Source organism: Camponotus floridanus, unplaced genomic scaffold, assembly GCF_003227725.1.
Source record: "Camponotus floridanus strain SB8 unplaced genomic scaffold, Cflo_v7.5 scaffold33, whole genome shotgun sequence".
Taxonomy (NCBI): domain Eukaryota; kingdom Metazoa; phylum Arthropoda; class Insecta; order Hymenoptera; family Formicidae; genus Camponotus; species Camponotus floridanus.
The window spans coordinates 558,400-585,639 of NW_020229470.1; the positions used below are offsets into that span (position 1 = coordinate 558,400).

At 45.3% G+C, this 27,240-nt stretch overlaps 1 protein-coding gene across 4 annotated transcripts in view; it reads right to left on the bottom strand.

Moving 5' to 3' along the window:
- LOC105248839 (protein dachsous) overlaps positions 1–27,240 on the bottom strand; it is a 307,896-nt gene that overhangs the window by 43,113 nt on the left and 237,543 nt on the right. For all 4 annotated transcript variants that reach the window (XM_025410623.1, XM_025410622.1, XM_025410624.1 and 1 more), the window contains 2 exons: positions 10,284–10,464; positions 4,585–5,067 (listed from right to left, as the gene is read on the bottom strand). In XM_025410623.1, coding sequence (XP_025266408.1) covers positions 4,585–5,067; positions 10,284–10,464 — 664 coding nt within the window. The remainder of the gene's footprint in view (positions 1–4,584; positions 5,068–10,283; positions 10,465–27,240) is intronic.

The window sequence follows — 27,240 nt, forward strand, 5'->3', positions numbered from 1 at the left end:
TCGTTAAAAACAGACTGTGTCGCACGGATAAGATTAAGACGGGATGTTCGGTTGAAATAGTTTTCTTGAAATATCGATCCTGTGTTTCCCGATTTCCCATCTTTTTTTATTTACTTGTTCACCATTAAAAATTTGGACGGTTAAATTTGCAAATGTTGTAAAACTAAATGGCTTAGATACGCGCACCCTGTCGTAAAATCAAAATTATTTATTTTACGTTTCTCCGATACGCACAATGACGCGGTGACGCTCTCGAGAGAATGCGAGATACGAATCGCGGGGTGAGATGCATCTAATGCGATCCGCCAATTGCGACGAGAGGACAGTCGACAGTCAGCGAATTTTGGGCTCCTCTTTCTCTCTCTCTTTCCGCCGACATTCTTCATCTTTCATTCCTCCTACTCTCACCCTCCTGCGCACCTCGCCGCGCTCGCTGTCTTTTCTTCGCGCAGGGAAGACAGAAGAGGAAGGGACGTGGGAGCTCTCAAAGCGAGCGCGCTGAGCGGCGATATTTAAAGCATATGCAAAGAGTGCAGCTTCGTAGCGGCAGCCCCCTCGATAGGGAGAGAGGGGCAAAAAGTCTCGGACAATGGCGGCTTGCGTTCGGCTGCCCGGAATCCGACTCACGACGATTTATGCGACCTCGGCGACGACGACGGTCCACCTCCACCTCTTCCTCCTCTCGCCCTTCCCCCCCCCCCGACTCCTTTCGCATTCGTATCCTTCTTCCTCGTCTCGCTCGTTCCAATCTCTTCGTTCGGCTCGTGTCTTCTCGACCGGCACTCAAGAAGCGCGCATTCTTTCGACAAGAATGCCAGGCCCCGAAAAGTACACGATATATTCGATCCAAGAGTGTTTGGCAAAATCAAAATTCGCTGCGTTATTAATTAGCTTTGAATTAAAAAATAACGAATCGCCCGCGAATAAATATGAAAATATTATTGATAAATATGAGCGGATTAATAGTAAAAAATAATATTGCAAAAAATTTCAGACATTCAACTTTAAACTCAACTATGCGAAGCTATATTTATTATACGCGCCTTTTATTACTTTTCGAAACTTTGACCGCAAATCACCGAGATGCATAATCGCAAGAAAGTTGGCGAGAGAAGGAAAGTGTGACTTTTTGATGAGCAGTCACCGATTGCACGTCAGCTTTCTAACGAAGATGCTTGTTACCGTCGTTATCGCTTCTTCCGCGTGCTGCGAAACCGCTGTTCAACAACAGCTATCTTGTTTTATGTTCACGGATTCTCGCGACCAAGAAGAGAGCAAACTATCGGTGTGTAGTACTATCCGACCGATTGACTGGTCTCGTCGCGCGTTTGCAGCATCGATTTCCCACACGATTCGCTCCAATGGCACTAATCCCGTGCTATTTTTTATCTATCCATCACTCCCGCTTTCGCTCTTTCCATGCACGCTACAAGAGCAACCTAAGCAAAACAAAGTCGGACGATTTCGATCATAATCGGTTTCTTCTGCGCTCAATTTCGATTTATCTCCATGTCTCATTAATTTTCGAATCCGCGTCATCACGATTTCTAGACATTTTCTACTTTCTTGGACAATACATTCAACTCGCTGGATTCGACCGCTCGTCCGTGGATAAGATAAGACTAGTCTTTTCTAGTCGATGATTCTCTACCATAAACTCAACCGTAAACGTCAAATGATTTTTCACTTTATCGTCAGGTTTTATGGAAGCATAACTATTCGCAAACGACTGCTTCTCTCGATTCGGAATTCTATGTCAGTTTTAATAGGTTTTTTAAATCGAAATGATCGTTCTTTCGTCGGCTTTCGTTTCTTAATAATCTCTTTTGCGATTCAAAGAGGATTCGGGCAAAGTTTGCTTATCAGAATGGATGGTAGTAAAGTAGTAGTAGCCTTTGTGTCTCGATGTTTTACGTTTGACTCGATTTAATATTATAGTTTAGTATCTCGCAATCGAGATAAAAAGCATTGATTATCTTAAAATTAATTTGATTAATGGAACATTCGTTGATAACGAATATTCGCGAATCAGGACTTTGACTGCAAACACGCACAATATTCTTGAAAAAACAAAAAACAGATAAAAAAATCTTAAAATTTAACATTATAAATTATTTTAGATTAATCGACTATATTATCAATGTCGATATATTTTTACTAATATTAGAAAATTATGTTAAAATAAAAATATTTTATGATACAGTAAAGATATCATCGTCGCTTTGTCGCTGTCTCGTTAGGAATCGATCGATCAATATAACTGATTCAATCGAAACGCGAAGCCGAGTGCCATTTCGTCCCAGACTCGATCTGATTTATCGAAACAGGTGTCGCAAAACGGATCGCCGGTGTACGTCAATGCGCGCCCGCGAGATTTCTCCCCTTCTCTCTTTCTCGCACAACCGAAACGAACCCCACCTGTGCCGACGATCGCCGGCCCCGTTCAACTTTAATCTGATAATCTGATTGGCTGCCGTGTGTCAAATATTGCGGGCCTGAGTGTCAGGCCGCGTTCTTCTGCGCGAACTGGTTCTCGGCCGGACGCGTGGCCGATTGAAAGTCGGGTTCTGAAACCGACCGGTCGATTGCGCCGATGCCGGAAGGACAACTTTGAATGCGCAACGCGCGAGACGGCGCTCGTTGTTTCACGTCATGTATACAAGGCGCTTCCCGTTGCCTTTTATCATATTTTATATTTTATTTGCCAGTCTCTTCTTAAGGGGTACAGATTTTTAACCGACACTACGACGGCATAAGATTATCCTGCCAAAAATTGTGCAGACAGCACATTGAGTTTAGCTTCCTGGGATTACAACATTACGAAGAAATGAAGAGATAACGAAGCTGCGTTTGAATTACATTTTGTATAGACTCACTTGTCCATCACAACGATCACAACGATCACATAATTACGATTTATCTACGCGTGTCATTGCTGTAATACCAGTATGAAGAATCTGAGAAATGCGTTTCCTGATCGCGCTTGAACGTTCCTACGGGGGAGACGTACCGACACCACGACAATGACAACGGCAACGACGAAGACGACGACGACTGAGAATCTACTATGAATCGAGGCCGTGCGTCGTACGGGGTCAGGATACTTTTTAACCTCGGATAGCGCAGCTTACGTCCAGAGAGCCTTCTCCTTTCTCTCGTTTCGTAGTCGCTCTCGTATGCTCTCGCGGGCGAAAGAGAGACGGGACAAGCGGAACCGAGGAGAGAAGGAAGGACACGGAGAAAGGGAGAGAGAAAGAAAGAGATCCACGTCGTCGCTCAGCGAAGAAGGTACATACTCGATGCCTCGCGCATTGATATGCAACAGGCCGCATATGCGGGCCACGCCGGGACGAACAATACGACCAACCGGTAAGGCACCAGCGTGTAAACTATCCAGTATCCACGAGCCTATAACGTACCGTGCCGTACCGCTCGGTACCGTGCAGGACAGTTTACACGGTGCATCGGGTATATGGCGCGGTGAGCGCGGGTCGTGACGCGGCCTATCTTGCATCAGATGTACCACCAGTGTGGAAACACGGATACGTACCTCTCCTCGGCTCTCCCTCCCCCTTTTTTCCCTGGCTCTCTCTCCTCTATCCGGTGTCTCGATATATCGGCACGGAGTAATCCACCCACCCGTCCGCGACCTTACCCGAGCTCGATCTCCCCCCCTCGCTCCGTAACCTTAGTCTTCTCCCGCTTCTTCTATTCCTCCTCCTTCCTTTCGATGACCACCTGTTTGGCTCGATCGGAAAGAACCTCTTTCCCCGCTAACCTATCTTTTGCTAAAGTCACGGACAAAAACTCTTACGTTCGACACGCTGACTGGAAATTTACCAAGTTTTTTCCTCGACACCTATATTGTCGCCGCATGTTCGGCGCTACATGAAACATGAATATCCTTAAATAGCGCGCGGATACGTGGGACTTGCGCGTGCTCACCAAAGTATATCGAGGCGTCCCGTCGTGTTGCACTGCGCTTTACGTACCTCGTATAAAAGCGGCGTGGATATCTTCATTCGTAATGCGCTTCAGCTTTTAAGGCCGAGCGTCGTGCCTGAACGTACGTTCACGTATACGTAGGCGTTTGTGAAGTCTTCGGCATTTTACTCGTGACGCGACTATGCTAACGCGGTAGCACCGCGCGTGGAATACGTTTTCGAGGCATTTGCCGGATCGGAGATGGTACCCTCGTTCTAGAATCGGCCAGATTAACTCCGGTATGCAAACACGTTCGCTGTCATGTATCGTGACGTCGCGCAAAGATAAATTTTCTGGTTATTTTCTTCTAAGTACAAACTTTAAATTTGATTAACAAGTAATGAAAAAAATTATCAACGTACATTGATACAAGAATGATGCGCGAAAATTGTACATCAGGAAACAACACTCTTTGATATAATTACTCATAAATTTATAAAATTTATGCGGCACATCGATGAGGAAAATCTTTGTCATTCATCGAGTGACAGTCGTAATGATATTCTCGACATGCGTCCGTGGTTACATCGAGCGATGATGGGTTGCGAGACGTAACGGTCGACCAATAAAAGAACTTTGCATAAAAGCGAATTGACGTACCTGTCGAGGAGGATGACGCTGTCGTGGTGTCCTTTACGCCGCCGACGATGCTGTTCTGCGGGATGCTTTCCTTGACCGTGACAGTGTAGCGCGGCTTCTCACAAGTGGCGATTTTGTGCCCAGAGGAAGAGACGGTGACCTTGACCTCGGCGTCAACGAGGCTCTTCAAGCCGGCCGCGTCAGTCGCCGTCACGTTGAGCTGATGCAACCACGATCGCGAGAGCAGGCTTGGTCTCGTCACGTGCAACTCGCCGGTATTTCGATCGATGCGAAAGACTCCGGCCTCGTTGCCGCTAGCGATACGATAGGCGATTTGGCCGGAAAGCCCGGCATCAAGGTCGGTCGCTACTACCTTCAAGATTGGACCGTGTATGGTGCCGTCGCTACGCAAGGTCACGTTATATTTCCGCGGCTCGAAGATTGGCCAGTTGTCGTTCACGTCCGTCACTTCGATGCGCACGATCGCTATAGTGCTTAATCCACCTGTAAATATATAATGATTGATTTATTAATAATTTATAATTAGTTCGTAACGAAATTGTTATAAAATTAGTAAGATCAAGTATGAAGTAAAATAATTTAAACAAATTTTCAAATTATTATTTTCTAATTATTTTACTATACATATATGGTTTATTACAGAATTTATTTCATACTATTATTGTATAATTGTTATGCGTAAGTATAGTATATCGCATCGACATGCGACAATTTCGTCAGGTAAACTCCGTGTGACCATACTCATACGTTATATATTAAATATTTAAAAAATTAGAAAAATTTAAATTACAAGAATAAATATTGTAAATAAATCCAATATCGGGAAATGTTGATAAAAAAATTATCATAACAATTAAAAGCAAAAAAATTGAACGCAGTCCGCAATTAATATTGTGTTTGTTACAATCTTAAGAATCGTTTGTCTCGTTATATCAAAGTAATGATTTCAAGTTATTACGAATATAAGTACCTGCAGAAATAATAGCGCATAATATTATAATATATTATTATGTTGTGTGCTTTATTAATATTCAGGGAGAGTCATCATTCAGAGTTTTATGCGAGTTTTAAAAAAATCTATGAGGTGGCCTTTATGCTATACACTTATCCGCGCATTTCACATGGAAGCGAGAAAGAAGTGCGCGGTCGAGAGCGATTATGTTTATTTCATTCCCGGCCGAAATCCTCTTATTGAGCCAAATAATGTCGGGGTATTAGCCGACGTAGAGAACGAATCTACGGGGACGCGCCCGAAGCCGGTCGGCATAAATCACGGACCGCAGCCTCTTCTCGGATCCAATCAGCCGCTGGCCTCTCTCGCTCTCTCCTTTCACAGGTTTTCGTTTCGTCTCGCTCTTTTCTCACTGCGTTCTTTCTTCAGTTTTTTTTCTCGCTCGGTATCCTCTCTCTCTTTCTCTGGCATTTTATTCGGACACGCGCGAGCACGTGTGCGTCGACGTGAGCTCTTTTACTCCCGCGCGGGGGGGTAATGCGCCGTTCGTAGTAATATTTCAAACACGAGAAGCTTATGGGGTCCCCAAATGGCCGCATTCTCGCAGTGTCTTAACGACCACGCTCTTTTAGACATCACGATCTCTCGGATAATAGCTTTGCTGATAGATCGATTAACTACAATCGGTGAAGTACGCGTACAATAAAATTAGAAAATATAACTGATAATGAGATTGTTATTTTACAGGAAAAATTATTAAGCGACTATTCATTTGTCTCGTTCGTATGCAGCGTTGACTGTGCGATCGTCTAATCCGGCAAGTAATTTAGTTGTCTCATGATACAGAACGCTAAGTCGTAGAGAGCTCCTTATTTGTCAGATTCGCTATAAATTGCGCTGGGCTGTGTCTCTCGCACGCATTTTGCAAATGATAATCACAGATTACTAGTATTTTTGTAATTTTTAAGAGCGCAATATCGGCGAGCAACGAGAAATCAGATAGTGTAACAGAGTACTGCGAGCTCCTGGTCGTCGCCGTGAGATTTAGGCGAAGCATGACGCAAGTGTTAATATCAAAGACAGTGTATGTAAAACGGGTAATCCGATGTTTAAACGGTTTACAACCGTAACTCATAGTAATGTATGGACTCGGACCGTGCGGAGCGCTCTCTCAGGCGCGAGGAGATTTATAGGTACGAGTGTCATTGGAGTCATGCGTCAAGGGTCCGGTCTCTCGCATCCCATGCTACCACGGTCTCTCGTGCCCCGGCCTCTCTTCTATAGAAGGACCAAGTATCCGTGACAATGCATGGACAATATCGAGATATCGAGATCTGATCTCTAGATAACGGACATAGTCACACGGAACTTATTGAAAAAGCTTGTTGCGACCCTAATGACTTTTAATTGCGGATTTACGATGCGCTTTCATAGATCAAATCGCGTAGCATCCTTTTGTGGAGGATAAAAAAGAATTGATTAAATACTCACGTGTTCGATACGGAAGACCAAAGGACGTGCCAAGAACGAACCGACTTCCCGGGGATAGTTCAACGGCATTTTAATGCACGGTCCGATATTTTGTGGCCGGTGCAATCCGGCCCTTTTAATTTCACGCGCTCGATCGCCGGGATGAGTCCTTTTCGAGATTCGTGCGGCGGGGGATACGAGGGTTCCGAGAGATTTATACGGCCGGTAGGTGCGGCGGTGCTCAACCTCATAGCGAGATTACGAATGTGCGAAGAATGAGTTTCACAACACACGCGTGTTACAGACACGCGTACTTGTTATTGATTTTTTGCACGTGACTTTAGAATTTCGCGTTTGACGTTAAACAATTTCAACAACAGATTCATGGTCGAAAAATAAATGTTTCTTAAATTACTTACGAATTAAACAGCAGACACTTGCTTTCGCGTAAATCCGCAAATTTATTTTTTTCTTCACTACAAGCGAGAAAAACGATTCGTTCCATTAATATGCCGCGCGCAAATGCGCACAGCTGATTTCAAAGTTCGTTACAATGTACGAACTGACAGCTCGCTCGGTGACATATCCGAGATTATGCGCGGTATCGCGCGGCGTCGAGAAGTGGAAATAAATAAACGCAAAAACGGTGCGGACAATGACACGAACGTCCGGTGGGAGTTAAGCCTCGAAGATTTATGATGCCGATGCCAATAAAGTCACCTTCTTCCTAGTGTGTATAGTTGCGAAGCGCGCATCGTCCGAGAAGTCGGTGTGCGTCCTTCCGGACGCGCCTTTCTTTACATTTGTATACACCTGCCTACGTATATTGTGAGGCAGACACACGTTCTCGCAGGTATATAATTTCAAGAAAACAGATAGCACATCTCTTTTTTTCTATTTCTTACCGTCAACACGCGACGATAAATCGAAGATGCGAGATAAAATCTATCCTGTTGGCGGGATATCTCTGCGCGACAGGAATTGCTTGGAGGATTTCGCCGAGAGATTAACGTAGAAATTACATTAAGATATCGTACCCGCGCGTAATCGATACCGATTCAAGATTTCTCCCCTTTAAAGGATATTCTCGGCAAAAGAAAATCCAGTTCGAATAACATCGGTAATTCTATCACATTGCAAATATGTTGAAAAATGTTTTTTACAAGAAATTATTTGTTTCTGCCATATAATTTATTGTGGCGATTAAAACCCAAATAATACTCGAAATTTGCGAAAATTTTTACCTATCTCAATTGTTACGATTCTCTTCATTCACAGGTGGCAACAGCAAAAAAAGAAAGCGCTCTAAATTTATTATTCATCGAATTATTCGAGTATTTATTCATCGATTCTCGACGAGGGACGGCGCCTCCTGTCAACCGATTCTACGTCCGATTCATTTAAGGAAATCCATAGATATCTCTCTCACAGATCCTGCCTCGATTCACTCGTAAGTAATAATTATCAGCACGGCCGTGCACGCCGCGTTATCCAGCGCTGTTAGCACGATAGTAAGCGGCACGGTTTGCTTATCGTCGGCATTTCCCCCCCTCGATAAATATCGAAGAGGCGCGATGCAGCAGCGAGTCGCGCAGGGGATGAACGCAGGCGGAGAGCTCGAAGTCGTCGTTCGCGTAGCGAACGTCAGCAGGTGATATAAATCATGCGCACCTGGCCCGCGTGGTTCACGGTGGCTCGCGATTCGCTTTACTGCCGTCGCGCCAAAATGATTCTCTCCGCGCGAATTACAGGTGGGCAATAAGAAGAATTAATCGCCGGCGTAAAAATAAGAGGCAAGGAGGAGGAGGATTAATGAGTCTCGGGCGCGCGCGGCGCCACGAGGAAGTCCTGGACGCGAGGACGTGCGAATCGCCGGAAGATATTTGTAATCATTTCCGCGCGTCCCGGACTTTGATTGAGATACAGTATACTTTCGGATGTGCCGCCCATGTACGACAACTCGGGAAATGAAATTTATCTAACTACGAGAGCATCCCTCCCCCTCTCTTTCTCTCTCTCGTCATTTCCATTCTCGGCGAGTACTGCGAAATTGGAATTCGCGCGCAGCGTTGTTCCTCTTCTTGCTCGTAAATTTTTTACAAACATGCACGACTGTCGCGACGCGCTAGTCAGCAGGCATATAAATCACGTCGGCACCGGTATTCGCGGTGCATCGCTCTCCGCGCTCCCGTATGCCTCCCGGTGCCCGTCATATCCGGCCGGCATTCTATTGTGCATCCTGACAATATCCACCGACACTCTGCCGCTCTCGCACGGCGGACAATCGTATCGATAACGAGCGACAATTACGTTCGCGCGCTTGTTTGCAAAACGGCATAACGCCAACAATAGTTACCCTCCTCTTCCTACTTCTCTTTGATCTTGCGGTTTTTCAGTAGATATTCTTTCCTCGAATATACTATGCTGCCTCGTTCTTCTTCCCGCGCTCCAAAAATTCTACAAAAAATCACGCACCGGTCGCCGGTAGCGTCCCACGATGGATCAATGGATCCGCAGTCATTGTCCTTTCCCATAAAGCGGCCGGCTCGCTACCGCGTTGAAAATGGCCACGGAGAACCCACCATCGCGACATAAATCATACACCCTATTACAGAGCTACTAGATCTCGACGGGTCGATAGCCAACCGTCTTTTCCTCTCCGCTGTTTCTACCTTCCTCTCGCGTTCCTCTTCCCGTTTCTACACGCGCGTGTCTTCGTCCCGCGCCGCCGTTTCTACTTGTTTCTACTTGTGTCGTCTCGTCCCACCCCATCCTCCGTCCCCCTTATCGATGCCATAGTGCGTACAACGGTACTCGCACGCGAACGGCAAAGTTCCTACGGGCATTGTTCCTACGTCGTCGGAACGAGAGATCGCGATCGCACGAGATCGCGCGATCGGACCGAATCATCGCAACAGTGTGAATATCTTGAATTACAATAGGTAAGGATGTTCAATGTTTAGATTACAAGGTACGAAAGGGCGGAAAGATTAATGATAGCGATATTTAATATCAAATTATAATAGAAATTAATTTTCTGACGCGATATTTGTCATCTTTTAATAACATATTTAAACTTATGGATTTAATTATGGAAATTAATATATCGCTGATAAAAGTAAAAAATGATAAAAATGAAAATGTCACAAATTATGAAAAACAAATAATATTAAGATTGATAATTGTTTCATTAAAACTAAATATAAGAGTTTGGTCTCCAAGTTCGACAATTTAATAATCGTTTAATAATCAATAGAAAGACAAGAAGAACACAAACCTCGATCGGTGGCGATGACAGGCAACTCCAGATAAGGCGCTGTTTCTCTGTCCAGAGGCGACCGGACGCAAATATCCCCCGTATCACTGCGCACCAGGAGCTGCTCGCTCTCCAGTCGACCGCCAGGCAGGGTATAATTGACCATCGCGTTTACGCCGCAGTCGGGATCGGTGGCTTGCACCTGCAACAAGGATAAATCAAGATCAGAATGCAATAAAACACTCGATACATGTAATATGAAATATACATTTTAAACATAAATCTCAAAATTCATTTTCCGTATATCTTGACTTGATTAAAATGGCTATCGTGTAAAAGAATATATGGTTTTCTATATCTTTTACTCCGGCGATTAAATATCTTTGCGTTATAATTATAAGAATGCGAATAATTTGATAATTGTGACCGCACTGTTTTATAAAACAATCATAAAAGCAAGAAAGATTAAAACTGTTTTCAGAAATAAAATAATATAACTCTAATGTTTTATAATAAATAATTATACGATGACACGTACAATCTGACACCGCGGTTGGAAAATCGTCAAGTTTGTTCTTGAAAGTTGTCTTGTTTCGCAGAATCGCGACGAATAGCCTACCATTGAAATTTATCGATTCCATTTGTTCGTTGTGCAATTTTTTTATTTTTACCGCAAGAAAACGCAAGACGACGCGGATGACGAAGGGCGCGATGTCGTCGCGCCTCCCCGAAGGCAAAATCCACCCGAGAGAAGCACTTTGTTTAATTTCGCCCGGCGTTTCTGAAACGGGATACCCGCGGATCGCCGGGGAGGTGGTCCATTCGTAATCTGGGCCCAGTGACTAATTTGCGAGCGAAGCCTTCGTTTTCTTGCCCTCCCAGAGGAGGACCCGAAGACGTTACCGCGACAGACGGACGAACGTGGGGGCGGTGATGGACGCCTCTGTGCTTCCAGCGTGTGTGATTTATGCGACGATTCATCGCATGCCCACCTACCCACCCCTCGATGTAATACAAGTTACGAGATTTCGTACGAAAGGTCGTTAACGAAAATGCCTTCCCATTTTTTTCCCCGTCGAAACGTTATCGTCGAAAGACTATTTCCTCCGAGAATACTCCGAATATACGCTCAGTCTCGTAGAAATCTTTCATTTCGATTAAGCTTGTAAGCTTCCCCAACTGAAAGTATTTTAAATCTATTATTTTCTATGGTTTATATGGTTTGTGTGCTCTACGCACATATGTATGTATTGTATACCGAATGCTAAATTCATTTCCATCCGGAAAACCACGTTATAAAGGTTCTCCATTTTGAATTATGATAGATATGTCGACGTTGAAATGAATAGACTCCCACTTGAGCGTGAATACCCGAACAATAGTTCCCGAACAAGACTTCTCGCTCTGAATTGCGGTCTAAACGGTATTTTCCTTCGAGCGACGTGATGTAGAATTCGCTCGATGATTTATCGCACGTTTCGAGTACGCGTATCACCGCCAGAGACACAATGCGAGCGCGATTTTTGCAATTTTTACATAGTTAATATCGAGAGATAATGCTACCCGATAGATCGATAGATTATGATCGATCAGTAATTGCCGTCGCAATCGGCCGAGCGTGGCCGAGGACGGGGAGGAAAACGAGGCAGGAAGAAGGAGAAAAGAAAACACTCGTAAATTTACCGGCACGGGACGTAATTTGCAGGATATAGTGGTAGTCGTCTCGTGTGCCACAGTCGTCGGGAACTCGACGCGGGAGAAACCGAGACGCGAGTTTCGACCGGTAATGAACCCCTTAACCCAGGCAGAGTTGCCTTAATGACAGTTTAAAGTTTCTTCTCGCGTTTGCGGTATCGCGTCGGCCATCTAAACCGTGATCCGAGTACTCGGGAGAGAATCGTTCCGCCCATGTTGAAAGGAAACGTGGAATCACGGGATGTGATCGCGATCGCGCGCCGATGATCGATTACTTCGTTACGACCCGGTCGATTTTTCGCGATAACTATGGCATACTGGCTAGATTATATTCGCGAAAAAAAAATTATATACCATAAGAGAGCAATGGTTAACGCAAACCATTCTCGCGTGTTTATCCGATGGCAGAGATAGGTGTTTCGTGGTAAATTAAGCGGTTACTTGTGTTGCCATAGTTGAAAATAAGTAGTCGCGTAAAGTCTCTTCAACCATACGCTAATAATATAGAATCATGTTTTGTGTCGTGTTTTTTTTTTTTGCAAAGAAAGCTACAGGTATTTCTTTTTTCTTCGTGAAGCTTTTTCGCAATTAATTGCAAGCCTGATGACGGTTCGGTGAAGAATGCGCGGGAAGAAATTAAATTTGCTATCTGCCAGGCAATAATATTCCACTCGAAAACAATGTGTACGAGAATCGTGAGAATCGTAGAGAGGGCGCGTCGAAAGAACAAGATTGCAATCTTGAGCTACAATTAAGGAGGTCGGGGCGGTTCGCGCGGAGAAAATATTCCTTTCTACGTAGGCGGATCGCTAACGGATCGCATAGGCAGACTAGAATAGAACTCCTGAAAGTCGATAAATCGGAAGGGTATACTCGTCGGCATTTGTCATTACCATGTCCGATCTGATAGCGCCGTAAATGAACGGGTATAATGAGAGGAAACGAAATTATAGCGCGAACGTATTATATTAAAGTATACACGTTATGTGTTATATTAGCCGTTACGCGTGTACTTTATCGGCATTTATATCGCCGATAGTGGAAGCATGGCGATAGGGAACATACAGGGAGAGAACTATAAAATATTACGACTCGTCCCGCGTAATATGCGCCGCGCGTTAATAAACTGGCATTATTAATATCTTCAAAGCGCTTCGCGGTCAAGTTAAAGCCGTTGTCCCGAGCGCGTGTGAGAATTACCATCGTAGAAACCTAATTTGCAACAACATCCCCTGGATGCTCCGCGCGCGTCCGCGTTATAATATCCACCGTGATTTTTCCACAAGCGCGAGTAGCGCATCTATCCAACGTGCTAACAGAAGGGCTCTGAAAGGAAGAGGCGCGCGGCCATCGCGGAGGAGGGCGAGGGAAGAAGAAAGAGAGAGAGACAAAGAGACCAGGAATTGTAGAGCCAGCCAAGGGTGGAGGTAGGATGGAGGATAATAAAGCAGGAGTCCGCGAGGAATGATTTAGTGGCAAGCGGTCGAATAACTTTCCCGCCAACATTGTTGCCACCTTGAAGCGGCGATGCGCTCTTCTGGCGGCTCGAGCCGCGTATCGAGTACCTCGCTGGGAGGGAGGAGGGACGAAAACGAAGCGAAGAAAAAAAGGATCGACCTAGGGTGTGGAAGGAGGGAAATTTGTTGGGCCATATGCGGAACCTCCTCTCAGACGGCAGAGAGAACTATGGATCCTCGACATCCCCGCGTCTTTCTTCTTTTCGGCAAGCGCGAGAGAAAGAGGGGAATAAAATGCGAGAGCAGAAGAAGTGCGGAAAGAAGAAGAGAGAAACCGAAGGTCCTCCTCCATTCCACTCGGACAATCATGCTAATGAATTATTGCCGAGCAATACCGGTGCTGATCCGGACAGCCGATTCAGGCCCACTTCGATGCCCCCTCCGCGCGATAGCGCGTACACTGCAGCTATAACGTTTGATTTCGGCCATCCCTCGCTACAGTCTTGTCTTCGTTAGTCTTTCGCTCCCGTCCCCTCTCTGTAATCGTCTTTTTGTACTGCTTTCGTCACCTCTTCTTGCCGAAAGTTTCGCTAATCATCTCTCGAGATTTTATCTCGATGAGATTATTATGCCTCATTATTTATGATATCATGAATGACATTTTCTATTAAGAAACCTATTACTAGATTCGATATTCTTAATTGCAAACATTAAAAAAATTCACTTCGCGAATCTCTACTCGATGAAAAACTTTCACGAAGGAACGATAAAATACATTCGCCGTGATACGTTTACGTGGGATCAGAGTGTATTAAATCGCGAGCAGTCTAACCTGCTGTTCCAACCCTCGGCGAGAGACTATACCGCGTGATGCATTGTTTCGCTTGTTTTGTTATTGCCCGACCTTGCGAGGAATATCGATTTCAATCGACGTGTATGCGGAATACAATCCGATGCGCATTCCCTTCGGTAAGACAGACCGGACCAGACCGAAGCCACAAGATCGTAAATGCTTTGTTCGCTTCGAGAGGAAACCTCCTCTCCTAGATTCTCGAACAAGTAAGAATGCTTTCTCCGAATCTTTTTGCGTGTCACGCTCGGTTGCGTTACATAATAACATCACATCCTGTAACACGAATTCAATTCTCTCACACATTCGAGCACTTAATTGATTTTTTCTCTCCATCTGATTTTAATTTTATCGTAGTATCTAAGAAATAAAGAATAAATTGCAAGCTTGTACGGTTAAAAACAGACAACAATAGTTTACAAAGTAGTCATAAATCAAGATTAAACTCCCTACATTATATGACTTACAATAAGTAACATCACTTTCAGTATTCAACAAATCGAATGGGAAATCACTCCTTTCCATACACTGTGCGTAATGCATTTTACAATCGCTTAAAGTGGCCTTAAATCTTGCAACGGTCGCAAATGCAAGTGTGTAATATAAATAATCTGAATGTCCGTCCGCGATCAGATAATCGTATTACAGGGCGCACAACGCAGAAGCCTCTCTCTCTCATCCCCTGCGTATCTTACGCGTCGAAAACCTCTCTGCGTCCCTTTCTCGCCATCCATCGTCCTCGAGCAGCGAGAAAGAGAGAGAGAGAGACAGAGAGAAAGAAAAAGATGAAAGACCGAAAACCATCCCCGTCGTCCTGGTGGTCGGAGTATCGCGCTCGTTGTCAGCGGGGTCCTGGTGTTCGTTCGCCAGGACCGCGAGGAGAAAAAGCCGCGGGTCTCATCCTGGTTATATGGCATACAGCACACACAGAGAGAGAGAGAGAGAGAGGGAGGGAGGGAGGGAAAAGGAAAGGATTGTCTGTATATATGCGGTGGCTGTCTACACCGGTTATAAAATACGGTGCCTCGAAAGGCTCTCAGCATGCTCGCGCCTCCACCTTTAAGGATGGCGCGCGTACCTTCTCCCCAATTCCCCTCTCTCTCGGTTCCTCGTGTCTTCTCTATCGTCTTCTTAAGCGCGTCGAGATCAAAGTAGCGAATTTATTTACCTAATTGTTACGGCCGCAGAGAGTAACGGGTCGGTTTTTATGATACTTGGTTTCTTATCTATCGAAAAAATATATTACACACTAGATTCGGAAGAATAAATTGCTCCTTCTATAAAAGGTGGAAGGATCTCATGCTTCCTCGCGTTATACATTCGTCGTTTTCAATTCGAAATTATTTCTTTATCTCTTACGCCCTTGACATCTCCGTCTTTATCTGCCTGCTGCCGCTTCTGATCGCTCTGCCGTTTGATCGTCGTGATCGCCGGTACTAGACGCGTCGCGTTGCATCGCTGCAACCGGCCGCCTGCAGTCACCGACGTCTGAGACGACCGTCGCCGCCATCGTGGTGCAACAAGTACAAATTGTCCGGCTATAAAAGTTATCGCTATAAATCGCAGATGACTCGCCGCGACGCATCTGGTATGCGAGCCTTCGAGCGGTGGGACGATGACGCAACGCTCCTGCGAAAACCGGGTTCACACACACAATCATGAGCTATGATCTACAAAATCCTAAAGAAATATCAATCGGTGTTTAAATAGAATTGCCAAAATAGTGAATTTTATCGCGCTTATAGAGAAAATATTTTAAATAATTGCACAAAGATATATAAAAATTATTTCAAAAAATTTATCGTATGAACGAGCGTATTTATCGAGGCAAATGCAGCAAAATAGTCGTGCGTGTGTTGTCGATCTTTCGATTCGTTTTGCCATACGCTTCGTAACGTGTCTACAGAAACATACAATCGGTGAATATTCAATGTAGCGAGACTCGAGAAGCGCTCGAAAAAAGGTGCAGAAAGAATGTTGAGCCGCAAAATGAACATTTTCTTTACAATGTTTGAGAGGAATAAATTGTCTATAGCAAGTCACGCGAGATATTCATATGAGAAAACGGGAGAAATAATGAACCCGTTTTAAACCCGTTTTAAATAGAGCATGTTTTATCCATAATTATCTCGTTATTCTATTATGCTATTTATATAAAAAACAAAATAAAAGATCTCGTTTTATTAAAATAAATTTTTATTGCTAGAAAATCTTTAAAAAAGGATCAAAATACTGCAATTGCAGGCCCGAAATGTTGTATATAGATGGGAATCTGGACGCATTGCGCCGTGAGCGTTTCGCGTGCACGTGGCAATTATTATAGAAAGTTATGAAGTTCTCGTCGCGAGGCACCGCGCGATGCCGGCGAAGAGTCTATTAACGGGCGATAATCGATCTTCCACGTAATTGCCGGACCGGTTCGTCGGCGTCCGCTATCGTATTGTGTGCCTAAGCGCGATTCGTTTCGGTCTTCTCTCTCACCGGCCGCGCTCGATATCTAATCGTTCCCGTTCGCTCACCTTGTAACCGTAACTCGGCGAACCCGTAAAACGATTCATTAACGGAGCACAATGAATTACCGCAATTGTGAGAACCGCATCTACACTTTTCCATTCAAGATTGTACTAAGATTCAAACGCGCATTCATGAATATTACCAATCGGTTCGCGAGCAATTGAAAATCTCGGGAGGATAAAATTGCATTTAACCGTCTCAAAATGATTTGGCCTGCAGGTCATTATCGAACATCGCGCACGTCTTTATACGCCAGAGAAACGAACCTCTTCAACCTATGATGGAGCTCCAGCGAAACATTAGTCAAACAATCTTTCGGCATTCTGCGCGCGTCAGTATTTTCCGACATCATACTCTTGGTAGGAACTCTGCCAAGTATCGTCCGAAGCTCCGGTGCGCCTTGATTAATGCAAGCGATTCATGGAGCTAATGGCATCGGCTCTCCCGTATTTTCCTCCGTAGGAAAAAATATTTCTTAATATTGTATGAAATTCCCGTGCATTAAGCTTACCGAGGGGGCCTCGCATTCCCCGGGGTCAACGATGCCGCGCGAGCGCGCGAAGCATTTACCGTGTGTACTATGCCGCGCGATCGCGCGGGCCTCGCTTACGACGTGGCGATATTTCATACGATTATCCTTCACATCGTTGGGTCACTAAATCATCCCCGGCGGTGCGGCACGGTATCCCATCGCCGAGTACACAACAGCGCGCCCGTATAATCGCTTACGATGATCCGTAAAACTCGGCGAATTGGAGCGGTGGATTCCCTCCGGCGAGCTCTCGCGCGCGTCTCGCCGATAAAGGGAATTTATCGCGCCGAATATACACGCATCCTTCCCCCCTGCGTTCGCCACACACGCGTTGGGTCTTCACGATCGGCCCCTTCGCGCCCGTACAAAATTAAAACATTATCGAGCGTACGAAAAAGTCATCGAGTGAATTAATCTGGAGCGAGGGATGCACTTTTAGGGATCCACTCGATCGATTCTCGTCTCCAGTTATTCATAGCGAAACCTAATTATTGAAAGATGCTCCAAATCGCCGGTGTTTTTCTCGATTAGAAATTCATGATTGAAATCCTAACAACTCGCGTGTCTGATTCTTCTTCCATTCGCGACGCTCTTGTACCATTGAGCGATATCCGACGGTTTTTCTCATCTCAGCCTCCAGCCTCCCGATCGTCGCTCATGCTTTTCGTTCGCCGTAAAAGTACCGCTTTTTATAAACGCGAAGTCGACAGATAGAGCTGTTCGTTGAGTAAGCCGGGAAGCCATCCTCGGTATTCGCGGCTCGCTTGCCTCGCTGACGGATAGTCCGACTTCTGTCGAGACATCTTCTACTTTCCTCCTTCCTGTCACCAGAATTTCTCCCCTGTCCTCGATGAATTATCGCGAACATATCAAATAAAAAAAAATCTCGAGGATGCGCGAGATTTCGCTCGCATCTAACATTTTGGTTCAAACCGTTGCAGGCTTTCTCGAATCTGCGAAAGCGCCATTTCGCCGGCAAAGTGTTATCACACTCGTCGAAGAAACTACGCGTTGGAATTTCGAAAAACGCGCTATCGCGTCCATGGCGCGCTGCCATCATTCCCGGCGAGACGCGAGCGCGTGCTTAAAATCCTCGCCATTTGCACATAAGGGGCCCTAATTGCGCGATGCGCCGCGCGCGATGCACGCGAGAACGGCTGTCTGCGCTATCTGCGCGAACAGCCGGAGACCCGAACCGGAAGTTACGTAGGTGGATAGGACGCGACCCTTTGTCACGCGAATTGACATGCGGCTACGATGCCCGGGTAGCCGTCACGTGAGTCACCGCGGGTGTGCGGCTGCACAATTAGCCGGCTCCGTATTCCGTTTGCATAAATAAATATATGCGTGTTTGCCGCCTCCTTCTCGTTCTCTCTCTCTCTCTTTCTGCTCCCCTTCTTTTCGTTTCCTTCACGCGACCGATGCTCCTCTTCTCGGATTCTCGTTCTCGTACGGGCGCATACACACTTGCACGAGCGTATGCGCACGTTCGGGCACGTAGGCCGATAAGCGGACGGTGAAAAATCACGAGACCAGTGGAATGAGATGCCCGAGAAGGAAACTAAGAGTTGACGAAACGACGAGGAGGAACGAGCGCTAAACTGTTCAGCGTAATTCCAAATAGACGCTCGTATACGGTAAAGTTAATTAGCGGTGAGAGGTTTGCTGTCGACATTCTTGTCGATAATGCATTACGAATCATATCATTTATTTGAAGCTTAAACTTATTTTATTTCAGTGCATGGGCTCAATATCTAATGAGAATTTAAAAAATTAGGGATATGAATTTTATCAAAACAAAATTCGATTCGACAAAATTTCGAGATATATAAAATACTAAGAGTAATATGAAGTATGCAAACAGCTATTTTAAGACTGTATATCTTTAGCATAATTTTCTTACTATTTAAACATCATTCTGGGATTAATTTAATAAGATTTCTCCATATATCTTCTGGAATGGATTAGCCAAGTCTCGGTTGACCGAAGGTCTTTACATATTCATGATCCCCGCTGTACTCATTTTCCGAAACGAAACGAGGCCAAAGCACACATCGTGCAAAAAAACGATCATACTTGATCATACAAGTGTCATGAATACCGGGACCCGTTTCGCAGAGAGATTACAGCCCCTATAGACGACGTACGGTACTAAACGTCGTACCGAAGCCGATGCTTTACATACGAGTTCGCAAGAGTGGCGCGGTAAAAGTAACCGAGGTTTGGAAGGGGGCGAGGAGGAAGCCCACACAATGCTACCAACCCGACGAACTCTATAGAACCGTCACTCACAGTTGCCTGAAGAGTCGGCAGTGAGAGGCAACGTGTCTCTCTTCTTCTTCTTCTTCGTCTTCTTCTTCTTCCCATTCGTTTAGTTCATCTCTTACCGTTCGCTCTCGTCGCTCCTCCGCCGCGTCTTGCCGTCTACTTTGGCTTCCTCGCCATTTTTTCCCGTGTCCATCGCACGACGAGGTGCGACGACCACGTCGATGTTGATTTTCTATGCGACTAGCGAATATCGAGACTTCGACGGACTTGTTGACAGACGTATGTTGGACCGATAGACGCGCACGTGTGAAACGACCGGTTCTTTATCGTGTGAGAATCGCGCGAATGCGAGAATCTTGTAGATGACTATTTGATCTTGCTAAAGGGAACGGAACTTTTCGTTTCGCGTTTATCATCCGATCAAACGTTATGTCGATGACGAGGTAGATCGATGTCTATCGTAATAATATAAGCGAAAATAGATTTCGAAACATCTATTAATTCAATATTCCGTTAGCAATAAATGTTTATTTTTGTGTCAATCATAATTAATAAAATTAATATTGATATGTCGAAAAACGCCTGTAGCATTCAAGTTATTAAATCTCTCGAATTATTGAGAAATAGTACAATGAATAAAATTATTATTGACAAATAATATGTACGCACAAATAAGTTATTTTGTTATTAAAAATGGTTCGCATTAATTTTCACGTTTTTGCTATGAAATATCCCAAATCGGTACGACATGACGATCACCCGTTTCTGGAGGAGCCTGTATGGCCCTCCTCTTAACCTTTGCTCTCTCGGGATGCGTGTTTTCGTCGTGGACCAGCAAGCCGAGAGACGAGTCGACCGGGGCCCTCGGCGGGTCGCTGCCCGGTAATTGCGATGAGATATGGCGGCCACTTCTCATTAAAATAGTTTAATATATATTTGTCAAGCTATCGCCGCGACGTATGTCCCGTCATTTGTTATCGCCCTTCGTCCCAGTCCCCATATTCGCACGAGAGAGAGCGGGGGAAAGTAGTCGCGAGGAGGACAGCGGGGAGGTTTATTTTTCGCAAATTCGGCATTCGGTTAATAGCGTCCGTTTGTCTCGTTGTCACCGGTCGCGGTGACTCGCAGAGATTCGAACACGCGGCCCGCGCACGCACAAATCACAGGCATGTCCGCCTGCATCGCAAGAGACACACGCATCAGCAATATTTATCTTTTTTTTTATTTAATAAAAAAAGATCGCGGTACCGCTCCATCGTTGAAATAACGCGCGTAGACGAGTAATTAATATTTATTAACCACCATCGCATAAACGTGAATCTTATATCTCTCGACGCAAATCTATCGAGTATCGAGACGACGAGGACTCCTCTTATTAAGGCGAAACGAGAAGAATCGCTCCGTCGCGGGCGCAGCGTATGGGCGAACAGGAAGAGACAGAGACGGATAGCCCCAAGGTCCTCGACTTTCGAGAGGGGCCAGTTTATTATTATTCGGCAACCGCCCACGCGCAGATCGATCTCCTCTCGTGTCCCAACTGGCTGTCCGGTTCTAACGCGCTGCAGCGTCGGATTCCGCGTTCCGCGAGAGGAGTTTCTCCCGTACCCCCGACCGATCGCGGACCGAGAGACTCCCTATCTCCTTCGTCTTCCGCGGCAGGCCTCCACCGCGAGCAGCAAAGGCTCTCTCGTCGACGGAGCCGGACTCCGAGAGAGCGAGAGCGTGCTGCAACGCCACCGGCGGGATTCTCCGGCGGGTTAAGAGAAAGGTCGTCGATTAAGATAGCTGTATGCTCTCCGCGCGCCGTGCAACTTCCACAGTCCTCTCTGCCTCTCGGTGAAGCGCGCCTCTTTCCTCCCCGCGTGCCTCCATCTCGCTTTCGATCTCGCCGTCGTCGCTTCTCTCGCTTCTCTGCCGTCTCAATAGAATAGGGGATCTATGGACCGATCCGACGACACGCGGTGGCTACCCGCGTTCTTTCCGACCTTCTTCACCCTCTACTCTCTCGCCTTCCGAGCAGATCGACCGGGAAGATCGAGCCCGCGGGACGTGCAACGCGACTACTGGATCCCGATTTTTTTCACGAATCCTAAGTACGGAATCGTAATTCTCTCCGGCAAACATATTTTCCGCGAAATCCGCGAGGGTAAAGTCGATAGCCCCATCGTGCGCCTCGATGAAACCAGACTCGATAGCCGACGGTACCGATCGTCGAAGGGGCGCGCGAGAGAAGCGGGGCTGTTGCAGCGGCCGGGTTCGATGCCGGGAAAAAAAAAGGAACAGCCGGATAAACGAGATCGCAATAATCGATACACCTATCCTCGCATTAAAGGATCCCCTTGCGCCTTGTACATCCGTCCGCGATATTATTGATCCTACGCACGCAATCGCGCGTATCCCATTGCGATTTAATTGATCGCGCCGATTAATAATCGCGTCTCCGCGTAGTCGCGGATCTTTTCTCTCTTTGCCCGCGCAAGAAACGCGCTCCCTTCCGCGCTAAAAGCGCTCCTTTTTCCTCTTCCTTGATCCTGCTGATCTTGCAATTTGCCACTAGATTGTCTCGCTCTCTTTCTTTCTCTCTCTCCGTCTCTGTCTTTTCCCCCTACCTCGACCTGGCATCTAATATAGCGAGACAAATTTATAACAGTCGATGAGCCGCGTCGCGCATTTTATATTTTCTGGGCTCCCCTGCTCGAGCAGATGTATCGCGTTTTCGATTGTATATGTGGTTCTCAACGATGTACGCGCTATAGCTCGGCTTATCGTATAATGAGGATACGTTTGTAATCGATATTTTACATTAGGCGAGATATGCTTTTGCCCACGTGCGTTCCGATTCATATTAATAACAGTATCAACAGTATTATCGATACATTTCTTAATAATTCAAATGATATTTCAAAAAGGAAGAATTAGAAACGAGCAAACAAAAAAATTGCAATAAATAGAAAAGCTAATAATCCGATCGCACATATGTATGCACGACAGAAATATAAATTGACAGAGTCATAAACGTTTAAATAGATACAAATAACTCGTTCCCGTGATTGTGAAAAAAATCAACGCGAAGCGCATCTCGGATGGAAATCGCCTCGCTCGCCTATAACGCAGACGCTCGAGTTCATCGACGAGTAGAACGGCGACTAAGAATCTGCGAGATTAATGGGTCCGCGAGAAACCTGATTCGTATTTTTGTTGCCGTTGTACCGGACCGGCAAAGTCCTCTCTGCTCCTGCCGCGAATCATTGGTTTATCCTCGCGACGTCGTTCGCACAGCGGTAAACAACATCACGATCGTCCTTTACGGGAAAAATATGGGATATATATCGGTGTTTTCTCTCTCTCTCTCTTTTTCTGTCGACGAATAAATTTATTCCAAGGCGAACCAAAAATGGCTTCATCGAAACACTCGTTAAAATAAACGCGTCATACCTATTTTATCGTAATTAATTGAATACATGCAAAAGATTTCGTTTGTTATCTTTTATTCCTATTTTAGTAGCGCGACGAGATGCGTAGCGTTTCGCATCTTCGAGCTTCGAGCGCGAAAAAGCAATGCCGCAAATCGACTGGCCGTTATATTCCCCGATAACGTTAATATTCATTTTCGCGCTGCACGCAATATAAATTGTTATTTATCGAATCCGGGTCGGAGTCGTATCGATATCCACAGAGACACGCACGGGCGCGCGCAGCGCACGCAATTATCGCCGCGCGTGTTTCTCGCGCATTTCTAATGCGTAAGAGCGTAGCCACGACGGGCGCGTCACGTTGGTTTCTGTCATTGAAATCTCTATCTGGCCGCCAGAGATTTCAATGACAGAAACGAACGGCGGGCGCGTCACGTTCGTTTCTGGCATTGAAATCTCTGGCGGCCAGATAGAGATTTCAATGACAGAAAAGAACGTGACGCGCCCGTCGATCGAAACAAGCTTAACGGTGCTCGCACGCCGCTGCGTCATCGATCGTCGTGTTATACGCCATCGGGCCAATTAACGTCGATAATTAACAGCTCTATTGTGTCGACAATTATGCGAGGATGTCGCGAATCGTACAGGACGAGTACGGAAGACAAAAGGCTTGGTACGTCGTTAGAACTTCCTCTTCCTGAATGCATATATCAATTGGAGAACAAGATTGCGATAATTAATGTACAAACATTTCCGACACGAATCGGCATTCCGTATACTAATGTTTGAGAAGCATCGATAATTTTAAACGATTATTTCTCGATATTTGAAATTATACGAGTAGATTTTGCATAAAGTTGAGTAAGTATAAAATAAATAGAATTTAATGGGAACATTATTTGTCGCAAGGGTCTACTATACTTTTTTGTGGAATGCGGGAAACTATTCCCACGGTTGGATTAAGGATAAGAAAAATGAGGAAGCTTCAACCAGAAGACGCGACAACTTATCTTAATGGATTAGCCATTCGACATAATTTGCCGATTCCTATTATCGTCGCGTTCGCGCACAGCCATCGCGATAATATTTTCTTAATTTGGGCCCATAGACATTAATGGCGTTAATCTTATTGGCGAGCAAAGCCGTGATTAACGGCGCTACTCAACCAGATTCGTCGAACGGATAAAGTCGAAGCCCTCCTCTATCGTCTTGCGTGCCATCGCCTCGATCTATTCAGCTCGCGCTCGTCTCGATATTCGCAGCCTCCTTTATCCTTATTCGCATCCGGTTGATATCTCGGGGGAATCATATTCGGCATGAAGACGTAACACGATGATCATTCGTCTTTGCGCTTGGATAATTATTCGTTAACGTTATCGGATCCATCCCTCTCCCCACGCGTTATAACGAGGGTTCTGCGTCTACGAGATAAAATTGCTCTTGCAATTTGCTCTTATCCGAGATTACCGAAAGCTGCATGCACGCGTGGCAACGACGTGAACTTTAGATAGATCGCGAATCGTTGCTTTATTTATATCATACTTTATTCCAGACAACAAAGAGCAAATCAAGGGACATTTCTGTATCCCTTTACACGCATTATTCGGTAAAATATCCTCTCGCAACGCATATTGTCATAAAGGTGCCGGTCTATCGCAATGGAGTTAATGTTCCCGCGTGAATGACACGTGGGCGGTAATGTCAGGTTGACAGGCGGCTTTAATCGAGATTTCGAGATCGACAGCGACGCATCGTATTCCGAATAGAACAACCGACACGGCGCAAATCGCACGACGAAGACGCGCGATGTTGAGCGGTCCCGCCGGCCTACAATACACGCATATACGAATGACCGCCTCCTCGGATATATTACGATGTATGTATTAGCATAATTATTGGTTGCTCGCTATCAGTGCCGGCGGGCTGGCGTTCACCGATTTATGATTTCATCGCCGTACGTGCCGGTGGTGCGCCGAGAATACGGCGATCAAGTTTGAGAGCCCGACCGCGTCCATTGTTGCTCTTGTTTCTCTCGTTTAGCGACTTTGGCGTAACGAACATTGGTTCCAAAAAAAAGATTTCATTACCAACACCGCCAACGTCCGGTACTCGATCTACTCGACGCGAGTCTTACGTCATCGTGGTTCCGTCAAACTCAATTTTCATCTTGTGCGCGTCACATAATCGTTTTAATATAAATTAGAAACGAGCGAGATGTGATTAAAGGGCAATTAATTATTCGGCTTGAAACGATTACTCGAAAAATATGATTAACATAGCTATACATATGCGAGACTCTAATAAAGTGATATTATATCTATTTGCGATCACAGCTCTTACTCGATTACGCGCGCACTCTTATGTCTTTGCCAAGTGTTGGATTATTTATATGTCTATCGATAGCGATTCGAGAATCGTTCGATCCCTTAGGATATCTTTCGGCCTCTTTTCTTCTCCCGCTCTCGAGTCTCTTTCTTCTTCTTCTCCCCTCCTCCCACTTTCTTTCTCTCTCTTTACGCTTTCTCTTTCTTTCTCTCAACTTGTTCGATCTCTCCTGCCTGCCCTCTCATTCCCGCGAAGCAATCCGGTCCTTAAGTGGCAGGTGCTTAAGATTCCCCGCGATCGCGTGAGGAGAACCAGTCGCGCTGCATTCGGATCGCATTCGAACCGTTCTCTTCCTCTTCGGATATCTTTCTTCAGACCTCTCTCTTCCTCTCTATCGATTTTGAGCGACGCGTATTAAACCGTCTGACCGTTCGCGAAAATATGTATTTGCCTACGGTAGACGCGAGTCCACGTGTCTGGAAATTTACGATATCATTAACGACTTATGCAAATGATTTATTAGATTTTATGCAAATGATTTAATGAGCTTGACAAAAAAAGGCTTGATTAAGACATACAGAATCGAAATTATTCCGATTAATTCCAACGAGTCCGAGTTTATCAAACACTCCCAGACTCGTCGGAGCGCTTAATTATGCCAGAAATCGTACCATCTTTCACACGGAATGTCAGATTTTTAGTAATTTTGATTTCAGAATGGCGATAGCATCGATTAGATTTCGTTACTTGCGTTCGATGCTAGATACATCATTTCGTATCGAGGAATCCTTTTCGAGTACGTTATCGTCGTGAGGATCTTCGTATCTACAAGATCTATAAAACAGAGGCGCGCAGCGGAACAATAATTTGTCACTTCACGAGGATCAACGGGGGGCCCTTGGCTCTTTTCGTTTACCGTTTCGTGTCTCGCCTTGTTCTCGCGTATGTCGAAATATCGTACCGTCTCGAGACTTTATGTTCATCGCCGGCCTGTATAAGCTATATTTCTTAACCGTCGCGAGAAGAAAACGAATGGAGACGCGATATATCGATCGATCATGCGTCGCACTATCGCGTTCTTATAATCGACCGAACGATATTAGTCGGAAACCTATCTACGTTTATCTCGAAATAATGCAGTTCGCTTTATGGATCGTTTCGAGAGAAGAAGACGCGAGTCGTAAGTTTCATTTTTCTTCCTCTCAATAGTGCATAATACAAAATGAAGTTATGAGAATCGAACGCCGGATGCTTTCCATTTTGAGACAATCAATTCGACTTTTTCATTAGTGCGTTCCCATCGCGCATCCTCTCAATTATCGCGAGGTCCAGTTTTTCAGAAGACGCATCTTACCGGGCGAGATTAGTTCTAGTCATAACCATCCGCTATCCGCCGGCTTCTTGCCATCCACCGACAATCGACCGAGTTAATTAGGCGAGTGGCGAAAAGCGAAGCGTACAAGAGTGGCGCCCGCAGTAAGAACGTCACTGAGACCAGCAGAGATCGAATCGCGAGAAAGAATGCGCGCGTTGCATTAGCGTGCGCGATATATTACCTCATTGTCTTTCATTTTTTGCCGCGAGAAAAGCATGTGCTTGCTGTCTACGGCATGATATACGGGCCATGAGAAATCTAATCCGACATATATAGAAAGTATAGCTTATGAGTAGTACGCATATATGTCATATAATTACAAATGTCGTATAAGAAGGGGACCTTATGTATATTACTTATACAATAATATTTTACAATATACATAAAGCTATTTCAATATTAAATCTTTACATCATAATTCAAGATACGTTATACAAGTTTAAATACTGTCTGGCGGAGAATACTAAAATTACGCATGTTCAAAAGCGAGAATAGCACTGTAACCGATACATAGCTACAGGTGTGCATCTCGCCGCGTGCAAGTGCATA